Source organism: Pleurodeles waltl, chromosome 2_2 (genome assembly GCF_031143425.1).
Source record: "Pleurodeles waltl isolate 20211129_DDA chromosome 2_2, aPleWal1.hap1.20221129, whole genome shotgun sequence".
Classification (NCBI taxonomy): domain Eukaryota; kingdom Metazoa; phylum Chordata; class Amphibia; order Caudata; family Salamandridae; genus Pleurodeles; species Pleurodeles waltl.
The window spans coordinates 573,226,864-573,252,490 of record NC_090439.1 but is presented as its reverse complement, the minus strand read 5'-3'; the positions used below and the strand labels follow the sequence as shown (position 1 = coordinate 573,252,490).

The following is a 25,627-nucleotide window of genomic DNA, read 5'->3' as shown; positions in this document are numbered from 1 at the left end:
AAGTACAGCAAGTTTCCTCAGAACACACTAGAAGTTGTGGTAAAGGATTATGCAAAATCCAAGCAAGACTGCAAGAAACTAACAATAGAATCCTGGACCTGAAGACATGTGGAGAGAAGAGACCAAGTCCAGGAGTCAATGAAGAGTCCAGGAAGAACAGGAGCACATGCTAACCTGGATGAAGGTGCAAAAGTGGATTCTCCGGTTGGAAGAAGAAGTTAGAAATGCACCAAAGAAGACAGCTGTGGGTTCCTACTTGGTGCAAGAGATACCCCACGTCGAGTCATTGGATGCAGGCTGGTTTTCGTCATTGGATTACGTTAACAAGCCTTGGCTCATGCAAATGTCACGCTTGGCGGGAAAAGGCGCTACCTGGGCCCAGGAGGGACCTGGGTGCCTCAACTCAGACTGAGGAGGCAGAGGGGCTCTCAGCACTTTAGAGAGCCCTCAGAAGACCAGGCAGCACCCACAGGAGTCCCAGATCATGGGGACAAAGGAGTTGCCAAGTGCAGTTGTCGCAGCACTACCCAAAGAGATCCCACACCGCCGGAGAGCTATGTGTTGCAGGACAGAGTGCTGTGGACCTGGGCTATGCTGTGCAGGAAGGATTTCTGGAAGAAGTGCACAGAAGCCCAAGGAGCTGCAGAAAATGCAGTGTACAGGGGTACGCTCTGGCAAAGGGAGGCAAGCCCTTACATCCACTAAATTGGGACAGCTGGACCTTTGGAGAGTCAGGATCTCTTCGGTCCGCCACCTGTGTTCCAGGGATCATGCTCGTTGACAGGAGAGGAGTCCCAGAGTACCGGTTGTCGTTGCAGAGAGATGCCTGCTGAAGCAGGGAAGTGACTCAGTCACTCCACAAGAGATTCCTTCATTCCTTCTGGTGCAGAATGAAGACAGGCAGTCCTCGGAGCATGCACAACCTGAAAACTGTTGCAGTTGCTGGCAGGAGCTGAAGTTCCGGGGTCACAGTAGCCTTCTTGGATACTTTGTTGCAGTTACAGTATTTCTGCAGCAGTCTGCGGTTGATCCGATGGTCAGAAGCTGAAGCAGAGGATGCAGAGGAGTCCTGGTGTAGTCCTGCAAACCGAATCTGAGGAAACACCCAGAGGGGAGACCCTAAATAGCCCTGAGAGGGGGATTGGCTACCTAACCAGGTATGCACCTATCAGGAGGGGTCTCTGACGTCACCTGCTGGCACTGGCCAATCAGATGCTCCCGGAGGGTCCCCACACCTTGGAATCCAAGATGGCTAATGCCACGGACACTCTGGAGGAGCACTGGGCACCACTACTTGGGTGGTGATGGACAGGGGAGTAGTCACTCCCCTTTCCTTTGTCCAGTTTCGCGCCAGAGCAGGGAATGGGGGGTCCCTGACCTGGTGTAGACTGGATTATGCAAGGAGGGCACCGTTTGTGCCCTTCAAAGCATTTACAGAGGCTCTGGGAGGATACCCCTCCCATGCCTGTAACACCTATTTCCAATGGGAGAGGGTGTAACACCCCTCTCCTAAAGGAAATGCATTGTTCTGCCTTCCTGGGATTGAGCTGCTCAATTCCCAGGAGGGCAGAAACCTGTCTGTGAGGTGGGAGCAGCTGGGGCTGCACTGGAAACCTTAGAGAGCTGGTTTGCTAGTACTGCGGGTCCATGATGGAGCCCACAGGGTGCATTGAATTGGCCCCCCAATTCCATAATTAGATTGGGGGTACGATTTCTCAATCTTAGACACCTCACATGACCATATTTGGGATTGCAATTGTGAAGCTACATATATGTATTGTCACATATGTGGTGCATGCTTATATTGGTGTCCCCGCACTCACGAAGTCTGGGAAATTGGTCCCGGCCAACATGGGGACACCTTTGCTAGTGGAAGGGAGCCCTCACACACAGTAAATTTGCACCTAGCCTTAAGTAACTGAAGCTTGGACATATAGGTGACCTATAAGTTACCTGGTGCAGTGGAAATGGCTGTGAAATAGTGTGTGCACTATTTCACTCAGGCTGCAGTGGCAGTCCTGGAGGAGTGTTTGTATGACCTCCTTATGGGTGGCAAAAGAAATGCTGCAGCCCACAAGGATCTGCTGGAGCCCCAATGCCCTGGGTACCTAGGTACAATACACTAGGGACTTATAAGGGGGTCCAGTGTGCCAATCTGGATTGGAATATGAAGTCAGTAGACTATAGTGACAAATTTGGTAAACAGAGAGAACATAAGCACTGGAGTTCTGGTTAGCAGAACTCCTGTGACACAGTCAAGCATACTGACAACACAGTAAAACACACTGATACATATGCCATAAATTATGAACACTGGGGTCCTGACTAGGAGGATCCTAGTGAGACAGTAAAAATACACTGACAAACAGGCAGAAATTGGGGGTAACATGCCAAGGAAGATGGTACTTACAGTTATTCTCAAGAAAATATTGAATTTCGAGGTAATTTGTATGTGTCAATAAAGTGCAACAACATCTTTACGTAGCCTAACCAGTAGAACTGGCGGTGTTTCTTGAACCTAATGCCCAACCACAAACCTGTGTGTTTTTAGCAGAGGACGGAGGGATGGAATTTGAGAAAATGTTTGCTTGAACTCTTATATACACAAATAAAGCTTTAAAAGATGCTGTCTTAGTGACCTTCAAGTAAGAATCTGCCCAATAATTTCCATGAGTGTGTAAACAAGGAGTTGGAGACACTGTGTACAGCTGCAATAGTAACATTTATGGAAGCTACTGAGTAGATGTCTCCTGTCGTAGTGATAAAGAAGGCCAATGGAGAACTTTGATTATACTTCAAAATTAGGGATGTCAATAATGAGTTACAGTTGAAAAGAACCCTTTATCCAACATCACAGGCATAAGGACATCATTGTTCGAGCCCTGATATTTTATTGTGCTCAACATGGCTTCTGTATTTCATCAGATAATGAAAAACAATCTCCTGGGGTAATGTTTTTTAAAGCTTTATAACTTAACATGACCTTATAAATTTAGGAAAATGCCATTTGGCCTTCCTTCTGCTTTTTCAGACTTTTAAAGGGCCATGGAGTCCCTGTTAGGTGTAATCAAGGGCATGACATTTTACGAAGATCAAGTGTTTGTGTTTCAAGAACATTAAAAGAACATGAGCAATGTTTTTTGGAAGTGCTTAAGAAATATAAGCAATATGGCAAAACACTAATGGCAGAAAACATACATTTTATGTTGTTGGTTTTTCCTAATGTGTTTTGTGTTTGTTTATTAAACAGTGGGAGTTGCCACTGTGTAGTTTTAGTTAGATCAGAGCTTCAGTTGGAATGAATGGTTATTGTTTTGCTAATAATTGTGGTGCCGTTGGAAGAATCTGCACAAAACGTCTCCCAAATATTTTCATCCACCTCAGCTCATTCATGAAAAGATTTGTGCTGATCCATAAAGTAGGGGCCAAGAAAAAATGTAGGGCCCCAAAAAGTGAGATTTCCCATGTTAAATCCAAAGGCTACACCAAAGGTTAATGCTTAGTTATTGTAAGGAAAACTTACATTCCTCTATACAAACCAAGTGTAAACTACAGAAGCTTTAAAAAGTCTAAAGTCATAATTATAACTTACAATTTATTCACCAACTTCCAATTATTATAAGTAGAATACCTCATTACTCACTCTTTCACTGGCTAACCAGACAACACTAACTATAAGTCTCTACTCTACCATGTACTAAGGTGTAGTCTATTCTCCAACAATTTATTCCTGTCTATACCTTTCACTCCACTGTACAACATTGTGCTATAAATATGGCATTGTACAACACTCTACTCTAGTGTACTCTATGATACTCTAGTCTACTATACACCACTGTACACAACTCTTTGTATGTCACTGCAACCCAACTGTACTCCACTCTACTCTGACATAGTAGTCCAATCTACTCCACTATTCTCTACACCACTCAATACGATTGTACACTAGAAGATTGTATGTCAATCAGTCAATCAGTCAGGATTTATGAGGTGTGGCAAATCACTAGTGAGGGTCTCAAGGCACTGCCATTGCTAGCTGCTTCGCGGTGCTCTGTTCATTGGAACAGCAATGTCTTGAGTCCTTGTCTAAATTCCAGGAGCAATGCGTAGTTCCTGAGGTTCAGGGGAAGGTCATTCCAGGCTTTGGCTGCCAGGCGCAACCTCCATGGTTGGATTGGCAGATTGGGGGTGGGGGTGTCGGCGACGAAAGGTGAGGTAGATCTCAGGTGACTGGTCGGTTGGTGAAAGGTCATTAGGTTGTTGATATATGCTGGTTCTTCAATGTACAGGGCTTTGTATGCATAGGTCAGCACCATGCACCAGTCCATGCGCACCACAAGTAAAGCGCCAGTCAACCACACTGCCAGCCAGGCACCAGTACTCACCCATTGCCAGGCAAACTCCAGTCTATGTACACCATCAGCCAAGCACTAGTCCATACACACCACCAGCCCACACCGCCAGCCAAGCTCTATTAACGCACACCGCCAGCCAAGTGCCAGTCCACACATCCCACCAGCCAAACACCAGTGCACAGAAACTGCCAGCCAAGCACCAGTCCACACACACCATCAGCCCACACTGATGCCATCCACACACATTGCCAGCTAAATGCCAGTACACACATACTGCCAGCCCACACCACCAGCCAAGTGCCATCCACTCACACCACCAGCCAAGTGCCAGTCCACGCACACCGCCACCCAAGCGCCAGTCCAAGCACATCACTAGCCCACACTGCCAGCCAATCACCATTCATGCATATGGCCTGCCAAGCACCAGTCCATGTACACAGCCAGCATACAAATTAAACTGGTCAAAATCCCATCCAAAAATGCATCGTCCATAAACAACCAACAGAAATATATAGGCAAAAAGCTTTCATCATTCACTTTATACCCTCTATCACCAGTACAAGTAGGCAACACAGGTCAGCCCCTGACTGTAATCCAGATTCCTCTTGCTGCAGAATATCAGTGTCTTCTTCCACACTGAGAGTAGCTTCATCATCAGATGATTCTTCGCAGACAGACAATTTACTGCCAGAATGTTGGTCCTCTTCCTCTGCCTCTGATGCATAGTCAGTCTTAGAACCATAGTCAGAGGAAGATTAAAAAAACAAGCTAACAATCCGCTAAGCAGTAATCCTGCAGTGAACCATAATCCTTATAAATAAAAGTAATACTACAAATAAGTCAATAATAACCAACACTACGTAAAATAAGTAGGAAACAAAGTGTGGCTTTATCAAACAGAAAGTAAAACTACTGCCATATAGTACTCTGGAAGGAAAAGTCAATTACTGCAAAGCACACAAAGACCTATATATACTCACAAATGATGCCACCCACGTGCCAGAGACAATAAGACTGAGGCTCAGCTTCATCTACTCTGCACGGACACAGCAAATACCAAAGAAGTGCAACTGGGAAAAAAAATCCATATCACAAGGCAGTAAAGCATGTGCACAAATCAATGCATTACTTTGAAAGACAATCACCCGAAAAAGCTTAGCATTCAAAACAAATGATACAAACAGGCCAAGGATACACATTAAGTGAAAATATTATAAAAAGAGTTGCCTAACAACCACAACTCCACAGGCTACAGATCTGCCACAGCTGCATCCGCGAACAGGATTCACCAAGAAGACAAAGGACAAGATTGTCTCTACAATAAAAAAGAAAAGAAAATTTAAAAAATGATCAAATATCAATCAAAGGGTGCTGATTGTATCCCAAAAAGAGGCGTGACAAAGGCAAAAAAGGCACCACCAGGTGAAAGTAAATCTTACCCTAGAAACATTATTGCCTGATGTCTAGTGGACTTCTACCCCCCCCCCCAGGACAGATCGGCCTGAAAATGTCTGATTCACCCGCTGAGGGGCAGAATACAAAAAAAATGTATCCTTCAAGGGAAGGGACCCTTGCACAAGGTGGCTGCTCCCTGTAATTATCACAGAAGTAAAATCCCTGTTATCTAGTTGGTTTTGACCACCCCTTAGGGGTAGATCAGCTGAAAAACACAGCTGAACTGCGAAACCTGTATAAAAGATAATGCACCTCCAGGCCGGCAAAGAGGGTAGGTCACAGATAAATCACCCCGTGAGACCACTTTATTTCTTCACCATGGTGCGTCCTCCGTCCAGTGCTAAGGGGAAAAATTGACACTCAAATAGGGACGGAACTTTGCTGTCATGTACTGTAGAAGGTATAGAGGAGATACATTGATTGTGGACATTCATCACACACACTTAGGCTCCCAATCAGGTGTAGGGTAGATAGTTACTTTCTAGTCATAAGAGCTGCCTAAGATCGAGTTGGGCCACAAGGCATGAAACACTCATTCTGTTTTGACTATTGTCAAGGGGAACACCCTATTAAAAATATTTTTGGTACCCCTTAGACAGTTTTAATTCACCTAGCACACCACCCTACACTCACTACATCCTCACCTACACTTATCATTGTGGCTAGGAATCAGAAGCTTTTGTTGCCCATTGGGCATTGCAGTGCTGGCCCAGTGATGAGCAGCTCAATTATAAAGCATGGTACCCATTTTGGTGAGTGAGGGCCATTACTTCTGATCACTCCATCCCCTGATCCAGTAGATCAGCCCCTTGCTTGGTCCCGACCTACAGCTTTCGATCTCTCGCCTTTTTTTGAAGGACCAGCATCTGCTTTTTTGAATATACATGACACTTTAGGGTCATGGGTGCTGGAACTTAATCAGCTCCTAGTTCCTCTTTTGATTAACTAAATAATAACTCCTCCATGGGGAGCGACCCTTGCCTAAGTGGCTACTCCCCAACAACAAAAATGCTGTGGTGGTTTAGTGGAGTCCATTCCTGCTCCACAATTATGGACTCACTTGCGATTGTGAAGCAGGACTACAGAAAAATCACGCAAACGGGGAAAGTAAAAACTCTTTTCTTTCCCCCTGTGTTTGTTTTCCTACCCCCTCCCAAGAGAAGGAGTTACATTTTGGAGCTCCTTTCTGCCAAAGCGGTGGAAGCAAATGGTTTCCAGCGCGTCCCCGGCAGCAATTGATGATGTGTGCCCACCATCATCATTGGGGAGGAATTAGAGGGGTTCATTCCCAGTAGAGCCCTAATGCGGGGGGCCTGTGGGAAGAGTGTTAGCACTCCTAATGTGAGTTGGTGTGAGGACAGCTTGGAGCTGTTCTAATCACATATCCACTGTTGTGGAGGACAGCTCCAAGCCACCCTCTGCACACAAGGGTTGAAAATAGGTAAGGAAGATTTTGAGAAATCTCCCAACCTGTAATGGTTTGTGTTTGGCAGAGACACCATTGTGATATGATAATGAACACAAGTTAAAAAAATGCTTGGGTCGGTGTTTGTACAAGTATGAGATGCAAAATAGTAAACTATGGGGGTCATTACAAGCTTGGCCGCGGACCCCATTACGACATCCCCGCTGGGCCAGTGGGCGCAAACCTAGTTTACGCCCGCCGGCCCAGCGGGGATGAGGCTGCAACATAGGAGCCGGCTCCTAATGGAGCCGGTGGTGTTGCGGCCGTGCGACGGGTGCAGTAGCACCCGTCGCGCTTTTCACTGTCTACTATGCAGACAGTGAAAAGCTGCCCGGGCAGTGCAGGGGCCCCCAAGGGGCCCCAGGACTCCCCTTACCGCCAGCCTCTTCCTGGCAGTGCAAACCGCCAGAAACAGGCTGGCGGTAGGGGAGTCATAATCCCCAGGGCAGCACTGCTTGCAGCGCTGCCCTGGCGGATTATCACTGCCGGGGCTAAAACGGCAGGAAACCGCCGGTCCCGGCGGTGCGACCGCGGCGCTACCGCCGCGGTCGTAATACGGATCTCCGTACCGCCAGCCTGTTGGCGGTACGGACGCCACATTACCCCTGGCGGTCTCCGACCGCCAGGGTCGTAATGACCCCCTATATCTTTTGTTTCTGGGTCATAGAGAGTTGAACTACTCAGTGAATGAGAGGGAGGGTTTAGCAGTGTCTTTGACAATCAAAAAGTTCTGAAATTTTCTGTGGGGTGACATATTTACTGCAAGGTTCAAGTACTTAAATTGGGTTAGATATGGTTTTCTCAAGAACTTGCAAATGGGTGGTGAGGCTGTAGGAATACACTTTTGTGGTGGAGCACATTGCAACTTGTGAAACAATGTGACAAACTGTTTATCTAGATGAGTTCCATAAGAAAAAGATGGGAGCATTGACGTGAATGATGAGTGGACTTTACAAAAAGTATGTGTAGTGCCTGAAGGAACTGTAAAGGAGGAGGAGTGGAGGAATGAATTAGGAAACTATGTAGTACTGGTGATGGTTGGTCAGAAAAAGAAAAGTGGCAATGAAACTGAGGCCTTTTTGATTACTAAGGATAAGTTGACAGAGAAAGAAGGCTTGTTGTTTGGAGGCACCAAATTAGTCACACCTAGCATCCTGAGGAAAAGAATGGTTGACCTACCAATGAAGGTCATTTGCACAAGGTGAGAACTGAAGTAAGAGTTAGGCTGAATTTAGGATGGCTCAGTTGGAACCTAATACAGAGGATCATGAGAAATAGTTTGAGTGTGTTAAGAGTGATAAGGTGTTGAGGACACCTGTTCCTCTCAGGCAGCGTCCTCAGTTGTGGCAAGATGTGTCTATGTACATTGTAGGACCTTTGTGGGATAAATGGTCCACACTGCATTTGTTTATATTAGTAGGTGTGGTTTCAAGATGGCCAGAAGTGTCTTGCGTGGGTCCGATAAGTTCAGGGGAAATAATACGATTGTTGAAACTTCTTCTGCAGGGAGGCATTTCCAAGTACAATATTGACTGATATGTTTTTTTCAATATGCTTATCTATAAGGCCAACAGCTTTCTTAATGGAAAAGTAAAGATGTAAGTAGAACTAACTGTATATATGCAATGCGTCAACTTTCAGACATTACATGAAAATATGCAACCAATGTGTTAAGAAAGACGTTCTAGGTTGATCTAACTGAGATACATACAGTAGGTCGTCCTTGTTGGAGCTGTGAGGAAAGTGTGACACCTGTCTGCATCAAAGAAGGATATCTTGGATGCTAGGCTATAGTATAGACATTGAAAACATGATCCCCTCTCTATGACTGGAAGTAGTCTTTCAAACAGTCACTAGTATTAGCACAAACCCCTACCACAGTAGCAATAAAGGTTTGAAGTGTCACTAGGAGGATTTTTAATCACTTAGGGTCTAATTTAGAGTTTGGCAAATGGGGTTAGTCTGTCACAAACGTGACAGATATCTCGTCCACAGTATTACAATCTCATTATATCCCATGGGACCTGTATACAGCAGGCAGGATATCCATCACGTTTGTGACATAGTAACACATCCGCCAAACTCTAAATCAGGCCCTAAGTGTCTTCATTGGTTATATGGTGGGCAACATACATATGAGTTTAATAACTGTGGAATTAATTTGGGATGTTCTACTTGAAGAGGCTGGATTAGACCAATACAACTGCCACAATGGAGCATTGTAAAGGTACAATTGTTCTTACTGCATACAAAATACAGGAAGGACTCACATTCTGTACATTTGTTATTATACAACAGGGTATTAGTGAGATAAGGTAGATGAGTGAATGATTCAATCCGGAGATCATTGAAGACTGTCCAAAGGTGATCTAGGGTCCAGTATACCTTGGCTTTCATATAACAACAAACAGTCAATAAATTGGTCCGGCCATCAATTTTTTCAAAACCTTGAAAACTAACCACCAAAAGACAAAAGCTGGCTAAAAGTAAACTATCTAGCCTCAAGGAGGAAAGATATGAAGTAGCTGAATTAGCTAAGAGCTCTAATTCGGAGCACCGCACGATCTGTACCATTGTGGAGGCAGAACCTTATCTGGATATGGTACTCAACATTCTTGACCTGATCCTACTTACTAAGTTTAGATTTGGTATCATTCACTACTGTTTATGTTTCCCATTGGGGCAGCTTGATTGGTTTTCCATTGTGATGTATCATTGTGTTGAGTATTTCACCTAAACCTCATTGCATTTTATTTTGTTCTGTAAATCTTATGTTGCAAACGTAAAAAGATTAATTATTTTCAATATTGAGAAGACCTAGTTTTTATCACATACATCTCTGCAATTCAATTTCTCCAGCATATTGGCTCACCCCTTATGTGCACCAGCATCTGCACTTAATTAAAATCTGAACTTTGTCATAGGAAAAGACTGCTCTTTTAATCCTTTAGATGTTAATTTTTCTTTTGCTTAGGTTAGTGTGACTTAATGGTCATGTTTCTCTTTGGAGGTTTTAATATATTTTATGTATTTCATATTTATACATTTGTATTGCTCTAGTGATTATTTTCAAATACTTCAATAAAGCTATGATGATGATGATGAGGAACAGATATGGTAGTTAGAACTTCAGAGAACATTATTTTTTTCCTGTGAATAGTCTGACTGATACTTATTCAATAAAGAAGAATGTTTTTATAATGAACATATGTTTGTTATATGCCAGACAATTTATATTCAAACAAACAGTAGTTAAAAATATAATTTTGAGATATTGATGTGAGTGGTATGAACATGAAAATACACAATTAGCTATAGTATTTGCGGCTTATTTCATTTTATGCTCCTACAACTAGCCTTTAAATGTAGTTCTGTATAACTCTGATCTATTTATATTTATGGGGGCTACTCTTTTTGTGGTTTAGTTATTTCCTTTGCACATACTTCACAGCTTAAGGGCCTAAGCGCTTCAAAGGGAATCGAGGAGTTAAACACACTAGATAAATTCATAAGGGCAGGGAATAGGTAAAAAGTGACACAATAACTCATATGAAATGCATAGGTAAATTATAACATATAATCAGGTGTTTTGTGCTCTGTTTAGTACAAAGAACATTAGAGTAAACTCCATTAATTTGCTTAAAATAGTTAAAGAAAGCTAGTTTAATGCTATCTTGAAAAGAAAGCATTGGAAAAACCATTCAATGGAAAATAAAAGTGTATTGTATAAATTATGCATTTATAATTATATAAATTATACAAGTATATTGTATGTGTATGTGTATAAATATAAGTATATTAAAATATGAAAATGTGAAATACATATGTATACCATATAGTCAGCCAGAACTTAGCCACTCTCCGTGGCTGACATCCAAGTGAAGTTGGTTGGATAGAAATCAGTATTTGGCCCTGCTGAAAGTTTTTTCAGGTTTCGAAACCTTTCTAAAGGATTAAAATCTTTAGTGGGGCAAACTTGAAGGCTGTAACAGTAAATGGCTTCACAATGTCAGATGTATAAAAATGGCATTACTGCAACCTTTTCAAGGGATTAAAATCTTCAGTGGGGCAAACTTGTAATAGGAAATGGCTTCACAATGTTGGACGTATTAAAATGGTATTTGCTCAAGGTTGAATGCAAGGGTGCCTGTGTTGCATGCAGGATTGATTTTGTGCAGGAAGGGACACAGTACTCCAGAAAAACAATCCTGAGAGGCATATTCCTTTTTCTATGTGTGCTGCAGACTGTAATACACATAGAAAGAGGAAGTAACAAAGAAAAATAATATTTATCCTTGTTAAGCCTCACCTGAGAGGTGTAACTTTTTGGTGCAGTTCAGATCTCCCAGTTCTGGTAAATCTAGGAATGCATCAAAAACCATGAGAGTTACATGCAACGCCCATAGAATGCCTTCCTAGGGCAGAGTAAGGCAATGCAGTGATTTGCGCTGCATTGCCTTACTCCAGATTTATGGACCACTCAGGTCCATGCAAAGTTGCCTTGCATGGCTTCATAAATCATATGTAAGGTTGCGACGCAAACCGGCTCACAAATAGGCCCCTACTTGCGGGTAAAACAACAAAATTTAGGCTGTCAAATTAACACATTTTGGGTGAGGCTTGACAGCTACAGCCATTATTCCAATGGAGCTTTTTCTCAAAATTCAAATGTGTTCCTCAAGTTATGGAAGCAGTGATACCTTTTAAATGTCATAAATCCTACAGGACATCTGTTCAGACTTTAATCCACATCTTTCAGTTGATGGGTGGTCCACACATCTCAGGTTAACTTGAAAAAGCAGTTCCAACGTTTCTGCCGGTATACACAAATGTATACAGCAGCTTTCTTTGAGTAGCCACTGCACCTGCCAACTTTATAAGAGGTGTTCCAGGGGCAAGCTGGCTTCGTTTAGCAGGGTCTTGGCCCCCTTTATGTCGGTAGCTCAGTAGAAAATCAGCACCAGCAGCCAATGACAAAATATTGGAACCAAACGTATTTGTGAAGCAGGAAACATCTCTTTCCATTTGTCTCTTGCATCCGGGCAAGAGTTCTGTGCAGCAGGCTGGAAAGTATTCTCTCTTCTTCAGATTCAGGTAAATTCTATACTTGTATTGGCTTTGAAGTAGGATGTTTTAAGGGGTAATACAATCAGTCATTGGGGATCAGATCTAGCAGACCTCATTTACTTAAGAAAAGGGATGGTCTTCCTTTCGTGGGTATATGCTATGTGGCATCAAAACTATCCCAGAATGTTATGCACCAAAATACAAAATTACCGTAACTGATTACTTGCCGGGTGGCAGTCTTGAACCATATATGCACAAGCAATTTTAAGGACGTCCAGAAACGTATCTCACATCGTAATACCTCAATAAAATGCTAAGATATCTCAACATAAAATTCATATTAGTTTTGCCGTTGCTTGGCAAACTAAAACATGTTAAAGAATGCCTTAAGGGTAACAACATGTTTTATAAAAAAGGAAATTGTCAGAAATGAAAGGCACCAGCTGGAATGAATGTAGCGGTCACAGTCAAAAAGTGACAAGGTTCAATTCAAAATGCAGAGCTGGGGTTACTAAAAGGTCATAAAAAGTGCGGTGAAAGATTTCTTCCCTATGTGCATATTTCATCGATTTAGGCAAGAGAAATAGTAAACATTTTTTGCAGATCTAATAAAGTTTGACAAATCCTAACAGAATCCAACAATTTTACGAGAATTTTCTTCTACGTTTTCTAACTAAAAATCTTAAACATACACACATCGTTCTCATCTAATTCAGAACCCTCCTCACTCTCCCATTGTTCCTTTCCAATGAAAAAAAGCTTTCATTGCTGAATTCAATTGAGGGCGTTATGAAACTGAATTAAAACAATTAAGTCACCAATCTAATAGACGATCACGTACAACATCATATATGTAGTCATTCCTTCATGTAGTAGCTGCTGGCAGCATCTACCGGTGAACGCATCATTCTAAATGGGTACAATTCCAACATCATTGAATCATGCAGTCACCACTCTGCTTTTGAACAAACCAACAGCATACCCTCAAATCTTGTCACACTGCTGGTCAAGCTCAAGTATTTGAAGGGGTATTTAACATGACAATTACAAGAACACATGTATCAAAATTGTATTTTACAGATTAGGTTTGGAGCATAGAGGTGAAAATAAACTGCCATCATTAAAAGAACAGAAGAACTTGCCATCACAGTGGCATAAAATACAGAAAGCTTTGTTATTCCTTCCAAAAGACTTTGGGGCATATTTGTAACTGGGGTTGCACTGCTCTTCCACCAAGCAATGTGATGCATGCGTGATGTAAGCCCAAAAAGTGATTTATGAAGCCACGCAAGGTGATCTTGTGTGACCATAAGTGGCTTCATAAATCTGGAGTAACGTAGCACAAATCTCTGCATTGTGTTAATGTGCCTCAGGGAGGTGTTCCATGGGTGTTGCATAGGTGCCCCTTGCAACATTCACAGATTTTGACGCATTCTCGGATTTACGAGTAGTAGTATATATCTAGCTATGTGCCAAAATGCTATATCTTCCCAGGTCAGACATAACGAAGCGAAACATTTTTATTTTTCCTAATTTTTTCCATTTTTTTCTGTGTGCTCCATTCTGCAGCAAAAAAATATATGAAGACGAAAATGCCTCAGGGAGAACCTTCCTGCACAATAACAATTCTCCTTAGGATGCAGGCACCCTTGCACCATGGGTTAGGAGTGTGTCTTATTTAAAAGACTATGGCGCATTCCAGGCTTTGTTTCTGCACTGGTGCCATTTTGGCTGCCTAGCACCAATTCAGGCACCCTTGCCATAAGGGTGCCTGCGTTGGTGCTAAGCAGCCAAAATGGTGCCAGTTCAAGGACAAAGACAGGTATGCATCATATTGTGGCTCATTCCTGACCTTTCCCCATGATGCAGCCCTGCAGGGTAATTGCGCTGTGTCACCATTTTATAAATATGCCTCGTAAGGCATGATTTAGAATTATCACAAAGGTTACAAATATCCCGTCCACCTGATTAATAGTGCCACAGGATCGAATGTCCTTGTAATAAGGCAGGCTGGCTTAAGTGAAAAGACCCCTGTAAATATGGAATAAAGAAAGCAGTCATAAATGATGACCCTTACTAGATGTGTTTAAAATATTGAATTGGAAATAACTGTGCAATAACTCTCTTATAACAGAACACATTTCCAAAATATCGAATGTGGCCTTTTTTCTGTACTTCCGAATTCCTTCATTTACAGGAGAAACTCCCGGTATCCTCATTTTCATTTAAAAAAAAAAAATACCTACACTGTCACATACAACAATGCAAAGGGACGAATGGTTCACATAATCATATTGAAACTTTCCAGTGCGTAATATTTGAAATGTATGAAATCAAGCTTTTATTATTGTTGTGTTGTTCTCATAAATTTTCAGTTTAATTTCATATTTTATTTAATTTAAGTTTTCCTTTCTGTTAAATTTGTTTTTTTCACACACTACCAGCGTTACTACTTTCCAATTCCAACCCCGACAGAAGTTTGTAAATGTATCCAAATAGTTCATTTTCGGTCCTGTGTTTGATCCCTGATAAAAGACATATAATGATGTTGCTGCTTTTAATAGAAATAGAAGTAACTTTGTAGTTGGCATGGTGCCACAACACGAACAATTTAAGATCTAGCGAAGCGTGATTTAGGTTCATGTTCTGGTTAGGGGTGTGTCGACGTTCTTCCTGGCCTTCATGTCCTGTGAATGTCAACAAAACTACTGAATATCCGAACAAGGAAAAATGACCTTCCTTTTTAAATTACTTACTAAATGGGTTGAAGGCACCAGCTCTCGGTATTCCCTATCGAAACATATTTCTTTGTTTACTTTCTCCAAAGAGGGAACCCCCTTCCACTATAAAATATAATGCCACCCTCTCAGTTCCAATTGCCTACAGTTAGATGATCTGTGAAGGTATATCATTACTGCTCTTACCCCATCCAAAAGACGCAATCTGGAGTTTTCCTCCTCATCTGGATTGAGGCAAAGAGCTTGGAGCACTACCTCATGATCCCTATAGAAGGAACAATTGACCTTGGGAATGGAACATGGTATCAATATCAAAACAATTGTCATCAAAACCTCTTACACAACGGAATCGACAGAGAAGAAAACCAAGTTGCCCTAGGCACCTAACCAATGTCATTGCAACTAAAAAGAAAACGTTTAAGGTGACAAACCGTTCGTTTACCTCCTCCAAAGACTCACTAGGAGGTTGCTGAAGAGAGACCAAAACTAGAGGGAGATCCCAAAGAGGATACAACTCATTTACCTGGGGCTCATTAAATTAAAGCCCTTAACCAAATGAGGAACCAGGACTTCATAGCAGATAAAACACTCCATGGTGATCTAAAAATCCTAGAAGTCGACCATTATAATCTCATTGTAGCTACTGAAAGTTTTTTTTGTCAAATACCTCCTGTAAAAACTTCAAAATGGATTCCAAAGCAGAGCCACAAAAGGGAATGACTATGGAGTTGATATCATTTGCTAAAGGAAGACCAATGATGGTTATGTGACATCCTTATAGACATCTTAGAAATGCCTGAATGGAAAGAGAAACAGGCTAATATAAACCAAGATGCATAAGCCCTGATCTCTCAAGTTCCATGTACCCTTAGCTTACAATAGGTGGATCTCAGAAGCCTATCCTGATGTAGAGAGAAAGGAGTCAGCTGCAGTCACCATTCCTTCTCTATAGTCATCAGACCTAGCAAGGCAAAAACAGATCTCCTTGGTCGATAGAAATCCAAAGCTACCTCTACTCAGTCTCTCTGAATCTGGACTCACTTCTGTGAATGAAGGGAATTGGAAGAAATGTGTATAGCAGAGATTTCAGTCATGGACAGAGCAGAGCATCTATTCCTGATGCCTGGAATCGGGGCAGAAAAATATTCTGGTAATTCACAAATAGGATAACCTCTGAAACATTAAACAACCACACATCTGTTCGAACACAGAGTGGAGATCGAATATTTCAAAGAATAAAAGAATATATGGTTTAGATGATAGGTTCGGAAATTGTCTAGCCCTCAAATGTGAATTGCCATGATTACCTGGAGATTTCATTCTGCCCAAGATCAGATCTGAAACCTCAGAAGATTTAAAGTATTATACCCTTTCAAGAAATGAAGGTTTGGGTAGGACTTTGTCACCATAAATGGCTGTTAATATCACAAGCCTTCAGACTGATTGCAAAGTGTTGACGATCTAACCAAATTGACATAATTTCTCTCCAGTTGGAGGAAAAAGAAACTTCCCTCCTTTACCAACATCCATAACTGAATTAGAGCCTGGTGCCATTATGCAACCCAGACTGCAGGCATCAGATGTTAAGATTGCTGAGTATATAAAGGAAAACATTATTCCAGTCTCCAACGTCGATAAATCTATTCAACACGAGAGACAATTTCAACTGTCAGTCTCAACTGTCCTGTGAGATTGGAATCAGTGCCTCATAGTCCATTGACCAGTGCTGTAGAATGTGAGACACTACTTAAAAAAATACACCCATGTCCAAGAAATTAAAAACAAGGTTGACGCCTTGAAAACAAAACCAAAGAGGAAACAATTTAATAAAATCCTCCAAAAACACGAATTTAGGCAAACACACTTCCTAGCATTCAGCACTTACCATATGCCCCTGGTTACAAAGCCACTCCCTAGCCATTGATTGCTTTTTGCCAGCATTCATTGGAGATGTAGTCTTAATGGGTTTCTGCTTGCCTCCAGGAGATGGACTTTGCCTGCAAGGGTCCTGAACGTGGCTCTGATGTATTACAGGCTTTGTGTGGTCTGAAGATGAGACTTATTTCTCAGGAAGCTGAAATCTAGGGGGATTTGTTTCACAAGCTCCAGGCGCTGTAAACCCTTTGCAAATAAAGGTGACTGAACTAAGAGACAATCCCGGCAAGGATAAAATCTGATGGACATGTTGAGAAAACTGTCCAACCCTAAAGTCAAAACTTTTGTGAAGACTCTTGGAGCATACTTGAATCCAAATGGAAGTATCCTGAATTGCCAATGAAGCTTTCTCGCCTCTGGTGCAAGTCTCTGATAGGTAAGTGCAGATATGCATCATGCAGTTCTACCTTCGATATAAAATCTCTTTTTGAGATTAATGATTTAGAGTTTTCAGGCTATACATTGTGAAATGTGATGTTGCAATAAACTTGTTCACCACCTTGAAATCTATCACCATGCTGTAGTCTCCCGAAGCTTTCTTCACATGGAAGACTATTGAACACCACCCCAAGCCCTTTTCCTGGATTGGTACAGAGAGGATGACCTTCTTTAGTACCAGGAAAGTAATGCTCTCCTACAAAGCCTTCTTCTTCAATGGATTAATGGGCCAGGGACTGTGCATGAAATAAGAATTTAGAGGAATGGAACAGAGGTCTGTTACATAGCCATCTGAAACAATCTCTATAACCAATGTCGGAAACTAGATTGCATTAGCAGCCCTGAAACATAGTTAAACAGCCTCCAACTTGCTCTGAAGAAACCCTCATCCTGGCATAGTCAGAAAAGAGGCTTCTGATTCTTCTTATTGGAGTGAAATTTGGGCCAGATGAAGACAAATTCTGGTCTTCTCTGACAACTTCTTTCAAATGATTTTCTCTGACTCTCAAAAGATCGAGATATGTGTTGAAAATATTGTACGTGTGTTTGATTTTTGTAAGGCTTGTGTCTGCTGCTTTAAAAGAGGCATCCTAAGAAGAGAGCTCTTCTGAGGGGCATACACACTCCACCCTCTGAGATTCAAATGCATTTGGGATACCAATACACCACTAATGTTCCTGAGCTATTAAAAGCAATGCTCAACGACAATTTGGCCTGGACCTCCAGGTTAGCCAAGGGCTGAGAGCAAGCCTCTTCTTGGTGGATACAGGCAGTCTTAATCCTTCATCAACTCTTTAGAAGGCACCCTCTTTCTTCTTATCTACAGTGCCCAAAACTGCCATGTCCTGTCTTATGAGAGTGGTCTGACCTTTTAAGTCTGCTAAAAAAGAATGAAGCATTGAAGACATTCGAGATGCCCGTCAGCAAAAGAGAGAGTCTTCCCCTAAAAGAAGGAACCAAGATCTATTGGAGTCCCCTAATTTCCTTTTAAAAAGTCACTGAATTGCTGTGATAATAAAGATCACTGGAGTTGAAGGTCCATAGAATTGCTTAAATCAATCTTCATTGGGGTTCAGCTATTCTTATTTTGCAGACAAATAGGAGACCACCACCTCCAGCTTTTCTTTGTGAATATATTTTTTCTGTTGAGATTAAGAAGAACCAGGAAAATCCAAATCTTCACCATAATCTGAAGAACACCAGGTGGAAAACACTAAAGAAGGTCAAATGACTAAGAGAGATGAGTAATCAGAATTACCAGATGAGTCTCCATGAAGGGGATAAGTTATATCGCTCTGCTTGTTTCATCTAGATATTTCATCATGACTTGAAAAGATTGTCTTGACATCAAGGGTGGCTGAACAGACCTGTGGCAACTTCTGTTGACCTCAAGATCATGAAGCCTGTTGGGGAACAGAGAGGAGATGAATGATGCTTTTTTCTGCAAATGCTTATCCTGGTCTCCTGTTTAAAAATAAGGACATAGTGCGAAAGGGACAGAAAACAGACCAAATAATTAGCACAGAAAGGTCCTTCAAGGTGAGGATCTCAACAATGCATCAACCCTCAAATTGTTATGAAAATCATAATATGAAAACATGTTAGTAAAACACCCAAGTCATTAGTATTTCAACAGTAAGAAATGCTGCCTTTACTAAATATATTCCATATGTTTTTTAAGAAAAACAAGCAATGCAGGAAGAGGCCAAACAAACAGTAAAAGAAGGAGCCTTGAGTGGGGGCCCCAGGCATACAATGCAAATAAGAGAAAGCCATCCTGAAGGGTATGTAGCTTGAAACAAATTTTAAGTTGCTCAGTTATTGACAAATATGGCAAAACTACTCTCTGAACATATGATCAACCTCTCATGAAGCTGCTGCTGAAGCACATGGTTAATGTTGCCCCACAATAGTAAAAACATGTAGGTTTAAGGCAATAGGCAGGGTAAGGGAAACATTGGCCACTGCACCACTCAATCCTCTATCTGGGGAGTCAAACTAAGCATGAAAAGGTGGACCAACACTTTATGAGTGGGCCAAAGCAGTGGTGCACTAACCCACTTTTGGCTCGCATATTAAGCAGGGCGATGCAATGCTGAACATCTCCAAGTGGGCACATGCACAGCTCCAGAGACTTGAACAGTGTTAAAGTTCTAAATGGGCTGGTAAACGTTCCTCACTACTCAGACAGTGGCAAAGCTGTAAGTGGGACCATACACAGGCTCCCAATATGCGGACAGTCCCAAAGCATACTTGGTGTGCTTGAGTCAAATCTCAATGTCCATGAAAGTGAAAAACAGACCTGTTGCACCACCGTACTGATCACATGGTCCACGCATATCCTTTATGTAAATGATATGTAAACAAAAGACAATGCACCCCTGACGCGTTCTCTGAAAGAGACAGAAAGCAGCCCAAGGTACATGGGTACCATGAAAAACAGAAAGTCAGCTTCCTTGGAGTAAAGTTTATGTTGTATGTGTGTTTCCTCTATAAAGGCTTAAAAAGAGAAAGGGGCTTGGGTGTTGGGAGCTGAAATGGTGCCTTCAACTCATTTTTGTAAGAAATGGGATGGGGAAGGAAATGAGGAGGTAATGCGTATTGAATGCGTGCATCAGTAAAACTCAGAAAAAAAAATCTGCAAAGTGACTGTGGTTATTACAATCAACTGTGTGCTGCAATTGATGGATGTTTTAGTCTTGTGGGTGGTGAATAAGTCCTCAAAGATTGTACAGGATGATTCACAAAGGCTGGCAACATTTTGAGCTAAGTGCCAATATTTCAGTAACTTACAAAGGATCTCTGAGTTCTCCTGGATATATACACCAGACGTAGATTTCCAGCAGTACTCACATGTATAACATTTATGCATCAACAATTTCCACCAAGTGCAAATTTCTGTATGCAAAATAGAATGTATGAAGTGATGTACATTAACATGGTATCTTCACGATTGATTCACAGGGAAAATGTATATGGTCATATTGGAGCTCGCGTTGTGTTCTCACTCCCACCCTACAAATACATTTTCTCCTGCCCTAGGCGAGAGTCAACATACATGCATTTTATTGTTGGAAAAACCTGCAAGGGCCGTATGATTGCCCCTAAATTTATGAGTTTTAGGGAAAGGGGCATTCAACAACACCTTGAAACATGGTTTTACCCTAAATTTGCGATTGTAGAAATTCCAACCAAATGGAAGAATATACATTGTTTCAAATCTCATAATCACATTTGCAAAAGTAAATTTGTTCGAATCTGTACTCTGGAGCAACATTTTAAGTATGCCCTCGTAAATTCACTTAGTTGTGGACCTAAGTTAAACTTAGGTGTGCAGACACCATATCAATCGGTCTTAAGTAGGTTTTATATGACAAGTAAATAGTATTATTTCGTATTGATCTGCAATTGCCTCTTACTTGCACTAATCGAAACCTTTCTCTGTTTTTTTTCTGGGAAGCTGAGCATTGCGGTCTGCGTTGGATTCTTCTCAGCCTGGAGTCCTTATGCAATCATATCTATGTGGGCAGCCTTCGGATCAATGGATACAATTCACCCACTTGCATTTGCTGTGCCAGCTGTCTTTGCAAAGTCCTCCACACTCTACAACCCAACCATTTATCTCCTGCTGAAGCCCAATTTCAGAAAAACCATTGCCAAGGACTTTTCAGCTCTTCAGCAGTTTTGCATGCGGACATGTTGTTGCCTGAAAGTCCTACAGCATTGCGCTTCCAAGACGATTTTCAAGATCAATTTGCAATCCTTCAGGATGCGAACCGAGTCCAGTACTAACTCAGTCCAGACAAAGAAGGGCTGCTCCTCATACTTCCCTGGTGAAAAATGCAATGACACCTTCGAATGCTTTAGAAACTATCCTAAATGCTGTCACGATGGGTTAAAGTCGGTGCAGTGCCCTCCACAAGAAGATATATCGATGGAGAACCATCAGAAAACGAAAAGGAAACCCAGTGCCAAGAAGTCTGTAAGAGTAATCGTCAGAGGACAGAAAAGCAACGAAAATGATAACCTGGAAATAACCTTAGAGATGATACCACCAAACAATCGATTTAGTAACTGCTAGGGTGTTGTTGTAAGCATTTCTAGGTCACTTTTTGTAAGAGAAGATGCATGCACACGAATATTCCACTGCGAACAAGAAAAACCTATGTGCATTTGTGTTGGCAGTTTTGTATAGTTTTGTATATGAAGGTGATGCAGTTGGTTCTCTCAGTATTTCATAATGTACTTAGAATGTTCATGTTTCCATACTCCACAGGCCAAGCCTGGTAAAATTGGTTGCAACTATATTTGCAATATTAGCGCTCTTTTATTCCATATCAAGGTCATTGCAAACAAATGCCATCCAATATTTCTCCCTTCCCCATATTTATAGTACGTATTATAGAAACTATGTAACTACTTTAGCGGTACTCTTCATATCACTGTTTACAGGCTCCCTGCATTATTTGTTACCCTTGCCAGAATTTTAACTTACAAGAACAGTAGCTCAATATTGCATAGAAAGTCACCAGAAGACTAATCCCATTTCCGTAATACTGCCTTCGTGGCCCTGTACGCTGTTGCTTCTTAGAGCGCCTTACAGGGAGGCTGCCATGGTGGTTCTTTTTGATCTCCCATCTGCATTCTCAGGTATTTTCTCAGGATGTTCCGTTTTCTCTCAGGTTCTCTGTCACTCTCAGGACCACCCCCCTCTCAGGCTTCTCCTTCACGTTGTTGTAACTGATATAACTAATCTTCCAGGATTACAACCATAAGAGGTTAAGTCTTCAACGATGTCACATATTGAATTAGCTGTATAACCTACAAGACTATTTTGTAATTTCTTCTGAGGTTCTAGAGTTGCAATCTTGCAAAAGGAGCCTTGCTATATAGGTGCATGCGGTAATGAAGGATGGAAAAATGAATACTTTACGATTATGTGAAGATGAAAAGTCCATTACGAAGAAAATTTATTTTATCCAGCAATGACCTATTATGAAGAAAATAATAGGAAGGAAATGAGAATGAAGGAAATCCCTGACAACAACTGTGATTCTAACTCTCATTTTCTGCTAACTTCTTCCTAATCCATAAACCTAAAAACAATCCTAGCCCTTACAGTAACCAGTGATCTAGCCCTAACCCTAAGTTTACACATAACTCTGTCATTAGGTGGTCATATATCAGAGTAAGGATAGCAAAAATATCATGTGACATAAATAACATGACCTAAATATAATTTACTAAACATTTCGTTCCATTGGAAGCAGACTTTCTTTTATTAACTCCACTAGGACTATAGTTTCTATTATAACTCCTTTGGAGCGATACTTTTATAGTGATATTCAGGACACAATTATTTTTTCAGACATTATGTAGGCCTCAATAATATGACACCATACCCATTAAACCGAATTCAAAGTACACCTATAACCCTAGCTGTTGCCCCACCTGAAGTACAGCACCTATCCTTAAGACAAACCTCAGGTTTAGCTCTAATCTTAAAACTTAACTTAACCCTAGTCCTTCAAAGTGCCACAGTGCAACCCTCATCCTTTGCCTATCCAAGCCCTAAACCTAATCCCAACCGTAGCCCTTACAATCATGAGATCTTGAAGTCATTAATAACTAAAACATACATGTTGCTTATATTTAATAGATTTACTTAATACTCCAATTGTTTTTCACTTAAATTTTTCTTCATGTCTTATTTTATTATATGTTTCTTCATAACGGTTTCCTCATTTTCACATGCCCCTTAATTTTTGTGGCAATGATCTCTATGAGTTGCCATGCAAAGTGGCAATTTGTTAAAACATGATTGGAATAGGTTATTAAATCCTTCCCTTCAGAACAAAAGATGTATTGACCAAATACTTGTTGTAGCTGTGTGAGACACCAGTTTCGAATGCAACTAGATACAACAATGTGAAGTGATTTGTTATTTCAGTCGCATCTGATGTAATGTGTGCATGTGTTTGTGCGTGTGCGCATGTGTGAGATGTGATCTGGATTCTTGCTAGTATCCTAGCAAAGTACCCTATGCTGCTGACATTAAGATTTAGTATGTGTCAAAATTGTCTACATCCAAAAGACATCAACCACTGCCATCAGGAGGGCTTCATAATCAGGGACAAAACTTCTTGTGTCTTTTTGGAGACAAAGGGAATTACGCAGGTGCCTGCACCTTCTGCGGTGCTGGGGGGTCCCACCCTTCAGGGGTCCCCCACTCAGTCTGCAGTCTATGATAATCTGTGAGAAAACAGTTTTAGGGGCCTCTCATCCTGTGGGCCGCCATCATTATGTGTTACTCCATCTGGGAGACACAATGTTAAAAGGTTTTTTTTTGTTAAAGAGAATAGGACAGAGAAATTTAAAGGTTCCTTTCCTTTGAGAGTTTTGTGAGGAAGGGGTTTTGGGAAGACTGCACAATGACTTATGCCACGGAAATAAGAGAACTGGTCGAATGAACCATGACCATTATTACAAACCCATTTAATTTGTCCTCTAGATTCGGTTGTATGTCAGAATATCGATAACAAAAATATCCTACACCATAAATGTTGTGGTCTAAATATCGTTTTCAAAATTTTCGCTCCACGGGGTGTAAAGTTTCTACTATTAACTCGAGCAGAGCAATATATTTGTACACGATATGTAGGACACTATGGAGCAAATTATATTTTGGTCAAAGTGTTATGATAACATAAACTAGAATCTATGGGCCAGATGTCTCAAAGTCCTGGTTTGCATTTCCTAAATACCGATTTTTACAAAATCGCAATGTAAGAAATGTAAAATGGGATGTGTGAAAATTGTGATTCGGTAATAGCAATTTCTTAAAAATCGCAATCGCTATTACCGAATCGCAATTAGGGAATGGGACTCCATTCAACCATATGGGCCTGTAGGCCCATAAGTGTGAATGGTTTTGCATTACCTAATTTGCGATTCCTGTTAGGAATTCTCAAATTAGGTAATGCGAACCCCAGGGTGCTGGGGGGTCTAAGGCCCCCTTTGATGCACCCCAAAAAAATATTTGTGGACATGTGAAGCGCACACATGCTTACCACCAAATTAAATGTGGTAGTAATTACATTTCCTAAATGCCCAATTCGCATTTAGGAAATGCATGATACATGTGCTTTGGAAATCGCAAATAGGAATTCCCTATTTGCAATTTCCTATTTAGAGAATTGCAACTTGAAATTCCCTAAATGGAGTCGCAATTTCAGTGAATCGCTATTTTAGCGATTCCTTGAAATTGCACTGCGAATGCCTTTCATAAATCTTGAAAGGCATTTTTGCTTTCGCAAACTGTTGAATTTTGCAATTCGCACCGTTTGCGAATGCAAAATTGTTTGATACATCTGTCCCTATATGTGTGCAGTGTGTCATCATTGGAATTGTTATTAGATGTTATCAAAACATCTCTCCTAAGGAAAGAACAGTGATGCCCTGCTCCCCATGTTCTGTAAGTGTAATGGATCCCAGAACGTAGGTCTAACCCTAGATGTTCATAATTAATCATATATACTGCCAAAGCTTCAAGACTGGTAATGTTGTGCTTTCTGACATTTCAGTTAATTTTTTTAATCATTATGATTATTTTAGCCTGGAATCCCTGCAGACACAGCTTTTTTCATTACTTGATAGGGGCACCCTTGAATAGTAAATTTGATTAGCAAAATTGGTTGTTGCTTTCTGAGGATATTGTCAGTTCGTTGGGATTCAGGATGCGCCATTTCCTTAAGTGAAGCTTCAAAGACAGAAACAGTGTAAGCACAACTGAAGTGCGGCTGAATAAGGTTTGTGTCTAATAGCTAAGATCAGAAAAATTATACTGATGCACTGTGTGCTTGACAGAATAAATGCACTATTATTTCCCTTGGTACTCGCCTGAGTACGCGGCATGCATTTACAAATATTTCATGCAATACAGCTCAGCATCCACCTTTGTTGTGCGGAGTTGCGTGGAACAGGAAAAACGTCATAGAGCCATATTTACAAAGATTGGCCTGCTGCTAGTGTCATCCCCTGGGGTGGTACGCAAGCAGGCTATCTTGTGTGATGCGCAGCCTCACACCATGATGCAGAGGAGAGCGTGTATACTGTCTTGTGTAGGATGAGTACTGGAGGCATATGCTTTTAGCATAAATTCCTACACGTGGACA

General features: G+C 41.3%; 1 protein-coding gene across 1 annotated transcript in view; it reads left to right on the top strand.

Annotated features, from left to right (window-relative positions):
- Window positions 1-21,534, top strand: part of LOC138276729 (opsin-5-like) — a 360,215-nt gene extending 338,681 nt beyond the window's left edge. Inside the window, exon 5 of the mRNA XM_069219206.1 lies at window positions 20,914-21,534. Coding sequence (XP_069075307.1) covers window positions 20,914-21,534 — 621 coding nt within the window. The remainder of the gene's footprint in view (window positions 1-20,913) is intronic.
- The last annotated feature ends 4,093 nt before the right edge of the window (window positions 21,535-25,627 follow it).